Genomic DNA, 7,290 nt, shown 5'->3' with positions numbered 1-7,290 from the left:
CTGGCGCCTGGGCGTGATTAGACTGTCTACTAGGCCTGTAGCAACCTCGTGCACTGTCCACCAGGTGGCGCCACAAAGCAGGCGCTACGGCAGAATCTTCAGAGGTAAGCGTCCATCACAGGGCCCGGGCCCATCCATCACCTTTCTTTTGAAAATCCCAGCCACCAGAGAGGGGAACTTATCATTTGGACTTAAAAAACAAACAAACAAACAAACAAAAAAACAGAGAAAGAGAAATTACAACAGCGGAATAAGATCCTAAAACACGAAAATATAAACTAAAGTACACGAAATTAAACTTTTTTATATTTATTGTTTATATCAAGAAAACATAGTAGGTGTGATAATGAATCTTGATAAATCTCTAATATTAGTTCAGTATCCTTTTTAATCCCCCTTTTCGTAAAAACACCGATTCAAACGATTCAGGCTGTCTAGTCTGGCCTACCTTTCTAGAAGAGGAAAACCTCAGAATCAGTTCCCAGCCAGTGGCTCAGATGTGCGTCATTATTCGAGGCCTTTATATGTATGAGGAAAAGTGATTTCAAATACATTACTAGTAATAATACCTTTGGGCTTATAGAGCTCTTCTCCCAAGCAACAAGGAAAAACGTTAAATATTATCCAATTAATTGTCGTAATATCTCTGTGGGTAGGTTGGGAAGCATATGTTATTATACGCAGTTTATGGATAATTTAAATCAATTGACCGTCAGGTGCAGAGTGGCTGACAAGAGTAAGTTGCCAGCCAGGCACCTCGAGGAAAAGTATTTGGAGAAAACGGAGACAGAGCTGGCTCGGCCCTCTGCCTGGCATTATTTGGTTAAGGCGAGGTTGGACAAGAGACGTAAATCTTTAGACTTGACTCTTGCAAGCCGAGTAAAGTGGGAGACCCCATTTCTTTCCCGGAGTCCAGACGCCTTCTCTCCTGCAGTAATCCTGCACCCCATTCAGCTCCAGGCCGGGTACCCACTTTCTTCAGTGGTTGTACTCGCACCCACCGCGGCCGCCTTGGCCGCCACGTGACACGCGGGTCCCCGGGTCGCGGACTCCGGGCGCCCCGCGGCCCCTTCCTTCTGATTGGCTGTTGCTAGGTGACGTTGCCTGCGGTCACGTGACAAGTGTTAAATGCCCACCCTGCAGGAGCCTGCCCCGCAGACAATCGTAAAGCTGCTCGGGGGTCGCTCACCTGCTCCCGCCTCCTGGAGCCCCTACCGGGGCCTGACCGCTCTTGCCCCCTCCATTGCCCGCCCCCCGCCCGAGCCGGGCCAGGAGCCGAGAGGTCCGAGAGGCCGGGGAAGGATGCGGCCAGCAGCTGCGGTCCCGAGCCACGCACGGTGATCGCCTCCTCCGGGGGAGGAGGCGCCTAGACCGTAGCCTCGTTTCTTGTTTTCCTCTCCCTCCCCCCACCTCCCCGTAATTACATTGGCTGCTGGAAGGGACCTGGGGAGATAGACAGAGGAGGCGCCTCGCATCCCCCTCTCGCCCGCCACCCGTGCTCTTTCCTGTCCCGGGTCAGGATGACTGGAGTCTTTGACAGTCTGGTGGCTGATATGCACTCGACCCAGATCACCGCCTCCAGCACGTACCACCAGCACCAGCAGCCCCCGAGCGGTGCCGGCGCGGGCCCTGGCGGCAACAGCAGCAGCAGCAGCAGCAACGGCAGCCTGCACAAGCCCCAGGAGTCGCCAACCCTCCCGGTGTCCACAGCTACGGACAGCAGCTACTACACCAACCAGCAGCACCCGGCGGGCGGCGGCGGCGGCGGCGGGGGCTCGCCCTACGCGCACATGGGCTCCTACCAGTACCACGCCAGCGGCCTCAACAACGTCTCCTACTCCGCCAAAAGCAGCTACGACCTGGGCTACACCGCCGCGTACACTTCCTACGCGCCCTACGGAACCAGTTCGTCCCCGGTCAACAACGAACCTGGTAAGCGGAACTAGTATCTAGGGTGCCCAAGTCCTCCTAGCCGCGGGGAGGGACCGGGTAAGCATATGGGAGGCCGGTCCGGAGCTCTAGCCCTGCAGCATCCTGCCCTTAACGCTGCCCAAGCTCTGCCGGCGAATCACAGTTTCTGAGTTTCTGTCTCTCCGCGCTCCGGGGAACTGAGCCGGTGGGCGGGTAGGCCAGTTGCCACGCTATGGGTAGCGCATCGCTTTGCTGCCCGCCTCTTCTTTTTCTCTTGCACAGCTCTCCCGGGTCCCATTGCAGGGTTCCCGGGCCAGGCCAGACTGCGCGTGCTGAAGTTATGAAGGCCTTCTCCGGGCCCTGGCCGAGTTCCTAAAGGCCTCTGCTCCTAACTTTAGGACCGCGGGGCTGGACGATGGCTGCTCACCATTCATTTTCGTTACAGACAAGGAAGACCTTGAGCCTGAAATCCGAATAGTGAACGGGAAGCCAAAGAAAGTCCGGAAACCACGCACCATCTACTCCAGTTTCCAGCTGGCGGCCCTTCAGCGACGCTTCCAGAAGACCCAGTATCTGGCCCTGCCCGAGCGAGCAGAGCTGGCGGCGTCCCTGGGCCTCACCCAAACTCAGGTGAGCAAGGTGGGAAATCGACCCGCTTTCGCTAGGAAGCGGGAGCGTTCGGAACAACTTTTCAAAAGTATATTTTCATCTGTGATTTTTTTTTTCGGGCAACGTAAACTTCTAGGCCCAACGCTTAAAAAAAAAAAAAAAGTAAAACAAAACAAAACTTTTTTCAAAGGGGGCCGCTGCGTGGGAGGAAAAAAAATGACCCGGGTGGACAGAAATCCTACACGACAACGCCTTTCCACTCGCTGCTGCTAAAGCGGGTGTCATAACTGACCTGCCGCTACTCAGAGCCTTGGTCACACAGTTAGAGCTCATCTATTAGCGTTGTGACATTCCCCCAATGTAGCTAGAAGCAGCGGGGCCCAGAGGCCGGGCTCGAGGTCTGCTCATCGGCCGCTGTCCTCTCCGCCCAGGTTCCTGCACTAAAGCTCAGGGGCTTTTCCTTTTTTTGTCTACCAAGGTCAAAATCTGGTTCCAGAACCGCCGATCCAAGTTCAAGAAGATGTGGAAAAGCGGCGAGATCCCTACAGAGCAGCACCCTGGAGCCAGCGCCTCCCCACCATGTGCCTCCCCGCCGGTCTCGGCGCCAGCATCCTGGGACTTCGGCGCGCCGCAGCGGATGGCGGGCGGCGGCCCGGGCAGCGGAGGAGGCAGCGGCCCGGGCAGCTCTGGCTCCAGCCCGAGCAGCGCCGCCTCGGCTTTTCTGGGAAATTATCCCTGGTATCACCAGGCTTCGGGCTCCGCTTCACACCTGCAGGCCACCGCGCCGCTCCTGCATCCTTCGCAGACTCCGCAGGCGCATCACCACCACCACCATCACCACCACGCAGGCGGGGGCGCCCCGGTGAGCGCGGGGACGATTTTCTAACCTCGAGCGGAGCGGACAGCGCCAGAGACTTGCGAACTGAGACACGGCGTTCTTCGGCACGCGTCCCGTAGCTAAGAGGCTCGAACCTCCCAGCCCGCGACCGCCACCCAGCCCTATTGGAAGTGGCGACCAGAGGTGGCCGGTCGTGGGGCCACTCCTCGCACTGCCACGGAACAGCCGGGAACAAGGAGGCCTCGTGGGATCCTCTAGTGCCAAGCCCGGCGTCCTTAGTCTCAATTCCGACCTGAGCCCCGGCCACTTTTAGGCCATCCCCGGACTTGTCGCCCCTTCGCAGCCTCCTCAGCGCGATCCTCAGGGTCCTTGGTCTCTCCAGGCCCTGAACGGGGTCAGGCACAGGGACGCCTTCCCTGCCCTCGAGGCTTCTCGGCTCTCAGAGGCTCCTTTCTCCCCTCCTTCCCCAGGCCTCAGCTCCAGTCGGCTTCGGTTATTGACCTCCCCGGGTCCTACCCCACCCTATCACACACACCCGTGACCCCCGGGATTCCGCCGGCTTTTCCCCCTCCTGGGGGCTCATTGGGGAGAATTCCCAGCTCTCCCAACCCTTCCCGCTTCCCACTTTCCCCAGGAACGCTCCCGTAGCTCCTCGTCCATCACCAGTGGAGTTTTTTTATTTTTATTTTTTTAAAAGTTTAGGTGCCTTTGCGGATGACCTCATTTTGATGTTTAAAAAAAAACTGATTTTTTTAATATGTGGACGCTGCAAAAAAATGTGTTTAAATTATCTTTTTTAAGATGAATTAAGGACTATTAGCCCGAATTTCGATGCAGAGTTTGTAAATAAGGGTGTCTGTGCAGATTTCCTCACGTTTATTTGTATAAAATTTCTCATCTTTTCAGACTTTTTTGTAAACTACCCCCGACTTGTGAAAACTGCGACGTAGCAGTGATCCCAGCAGCCCCTATGTTTTCCCCCTTGAAAATTTTTCTCAGTTAAATTAAGCTACTGATTTGAATTTGTTTTTATCTTGTCCTAAAGTCTTTGTTCTTGAAATGCAAGGTATTTGGGGGTTATTTATTATGAAAGCAACATACTCTTAATGTTGATTTTACAATATGAAGAGATTATTTAAAATAAATTATTGTTTTCATTGGAGTGTGTGCTTTTTCCTTGGTGTCAGGGTTTCCTCGCCCCGGAATCGGATGAACAAAACTGCACAATTGCACCTTTCGGAGACTGCAATGGCCAAGAGATGCTCACAGTCCTAGAGGAGTACCTCGGCTTTAGTGAAGGGTTCAGCTCCTCCCCTCCCCCCTCGCCCGAGTCCGCGCGCGTTTCTTCAGCCTAAGGCGGCGTGAGTCACTCAGCACCGGGCGGCTCCAGCCTCCGCCCGCCTGGTCCCTCTGGCGCCGGCGCCACCGCCCCGCGCCTGGGCGGTCTCCGCCGCCACCGCGTCCTTAGTGCTAGCCAGGCAGTGCAGTGCACTCGAGCTGCCGCGGGCAACCAAATGTCCAGGATTTAAGCTCTGCCACAGTCTGGGATCAGACTCCTACAATGGTCCCTCCCTCCATTTGCCCCCAGAGGCCCTTTGGGAGCGGGCTGATGGCAGAACTCAGTGAGTGAGTCACTCTCGTGAAGCACGGTTGGCTGCTTTGGAATGCTGGGCAACCCCAGAACACAGTGCTATGCTAGTACACACACACACACACACACACACACTTTCAAACACACCCGGGGCACACACTCCCGTTACACATGCTGGCACAAACACGAAAATTCAGTCATGTCAGGCCGAGATGGATGCCCACTGCTGTGGAATGATGCACATTACACCTCACACTCTTCAGGAGGGAAGGTCCAGGCAACACTCAACTTCTCTTCCCACTCCAGGCCTCAAATGACCAGCTCTTCGCTTCGGACACGACCCTACTTTCTGGCATTTCCTATAGGTCTAAACTAAAAGCCTGTTTCCCTGAATGTACTGGAGTCTGTTGTTGGAAGCAACACACACAGACACACACACACACACACACACGCGCGCGCGCTCAGCATCAACCACTGACTACGTGACCTTGGGCAACCCTCTTAGTCTGTCCGTGTTGCAGTTTGCAGATCTCTACGATAGGAGAAATAACAGCTATGGCTCAGGATAATGAGCAACTTAATGAACCCCTAACGAGGCCATGACGTAACAGCACCCGGCATGTGATAAGCAGTGGATACGTTTTGGCAATTTTGTATTTACTATTACTGTTTTATCGCAATGCTCCAAATTGGGGGTGGGGGTGGGGGGAGCGGCGCTTTACTCTTAAGTCTGCGATATTACTAAGAGACCTTTGTCATTTCTCCTTGAGTGGTTAGGGATGGGGAGACAGGCTCTGGTCCTTTTTCTACTTGTGGCTCGAGCTTCTACCATTCCCTCCAAGGGATCAGCCTGTACTGGAGAGGAAGTTGGGCACAGACCAGAAAATCCTGCTTGCTAAAATCTCAGGCATCTTCTGCTCCAGTTTATGCGGCTCATCCATGTGGCTTCACCTCGTATTTGGGTGAAGGAAGGGGCACAACAACCGAAAACTGGAGGCGACTTTCTGAAACTTAAAGAGAATACTGTTTTCTGATCAAACTGATGTTGGCCCTGCTCAGAGTGATCCGGGATGGTCTCTGGAAATGAAGGGGTTGGTTGCACAATTCAGAATGGCCTGGCACTTGCAACTTCCCTATGCAGCTACTGCCTACCAAACCCCCATTTCAACCCCCCACACTCCCTCACTTCCAAATTCGACTTTGCGATGTGTGTATGTGTGTGTTCCCCTGCCCGCCAATAGCTGGTACCAGGCTTTCTCCTGAGGTTATGCCCTCCCCTTCTTTGCGCACACTCCCCTCCCCGGCTTCTGAAACCAGCCGGGAAAGACGGGGCAGTAAATTGGCTGGTGTCGAGGATCTGCAGCAGACAAGATGATTAAGAGGCCTACGCCGGAGCGCCCCGGGCAGGGAATGTCAGCCCAAGTTGGAATCACGCAACAGGCCTTGGCATGAGCCGAGCCTGGGAGCCCGGAGGGCGGGCGGCCCCTCTCCGGGGTGGGCCGAGGCCCCACAGACTCGCCGGAGTCACCGAACCTGGCACTCGGCGGCGGCGGGGTCGTACAGGGGCACGACGCGCCTTTCGCCTGGCAGTGGGCAAAGGAGGGTGCAGGGACCAGGGGGAAGGGGGCGTTCCCGTGAACAAGAGGGGCCAAAGAGGTCGCTGAGATGCACCCGCGCTCTAGACGCAAGGGGGCGGGGAGGCGGAGGGGTGGGCTTGGGAGAGAAACAAAGCCGGGCTCCAGGGGGTGGGGGCCGGCTCCAGCCCCGCCGGGGGCGACGCGTTGGCAAGCCTTTCTCACAGTCTCCAGCCCGCCCGGAGACGCCAAGCCCTGTGATCAGCCCGCCGCCGCGCAGACAAGCTCACCCCTCCACCCCACCCCTGCACTAACTTGCGCTCCCCAAAGTAGGAATGAAAAATGGAAATGGGAAGCAGCGATTTCGGCTCCCTACACTGGGAAACCAGCCGCGCTTAGAGCACACATAAATCTTCATTGTAATCCCCTTCCATTTACTCGAGTAAAATATCAGGCCAAAGACAGGATATGACAAGAGCAGGGAAGCGGGGGCGGGGTGGGACCTAAGGGGTGCCTGGCCTTCTCTGCTCCACACTCGCGAGGAGCGGGGAGGGGGGGCGTCCTCACATTCCCATACTCGGGCAAAAGTGAGGGTACTGAATTCCGTAGTGCCGGCTGCGGGTCTGCCCGAGCTCCCGAACCTCCCAGCTCCACTCCCAAGCCCGCGCTGTTCAGGTTTTTGCACAGAAACCCCTGCGGCTGCCCAGAATTCCTGGCTCCCGGCTTGGAGAGGCCAAAAGGAGAGCGTAGGCATCCCAGGTCTCATC

General features: G+C 56.0%; 1 protein-coding gene across 1 annotated transcript; it reads left to right on the top strand.

Moving 5' to 3' along the window:
• The first annotated feature begins 1,520 nt into the window (after window positions 1–1,520).
• Window positions 1,521–3,406, top strand: Dlx2 (distal-less homeobox 2). Its single transcript, XM_052181161.1, has 3 exons — window positions 1,521–1,932; window positions 2,357–2,541; window positions 2,999–3,406. Exons 1-3 carry the CDS (start codon window positions 1,521–1,523, stop codon window positions 3,404–3,406), a joined length of 1,005 nt encoding a protein of 334 aa, XP_052037121.1.
• The last annotated feature ends 3,884 nt before the right edge of the window (window positions 3,407–7,290 follow it).

Source organism: Apodemus sylvaticus, chromosome 5 (assembly GCF_947179515.1).
Source record: "Apodemus sylvaticus chromosome 5, mApoSyl1.1, whole genome shotgun sequence".
Lineage (NCBI taxonomy): Eukaryota > Metazoa > Chordata > Mammalia > Rodentia > Muridae > Apodemus > Apodemus sylvaticus.
This window is presented reverse-complemented; position numbering and strand designations above follow the sequence as displayed.

What these genes read in the sequence shown, in the direction of transcription:
- Dlx2 (XM_052181161.1), top strand. Translation starts at nt 1,521, where the DNA reads ATGACTGGAGTCTTTGACAGTCTGGTGGCTGATATGCACTCGACCCAG. An exon ending in CCCGGTCAACAACGAACCTG is followed by an intron (nt 1,933 to 2,356) that starts GTAAGCGGAACT and finishes TTTTCGTTACAG; the next exon opens with ACAAGGAAGACCTTGAGCCT. An exon ending in TGGGCCTCACCCAAACTCAG is followed by an intron (nt 2,542 to 2,998) that starts GTGAGCAAGGTG and finishes TTGTCTACCAAG; the next exon opens with GTCAAAATCTGGTTCCAGAA.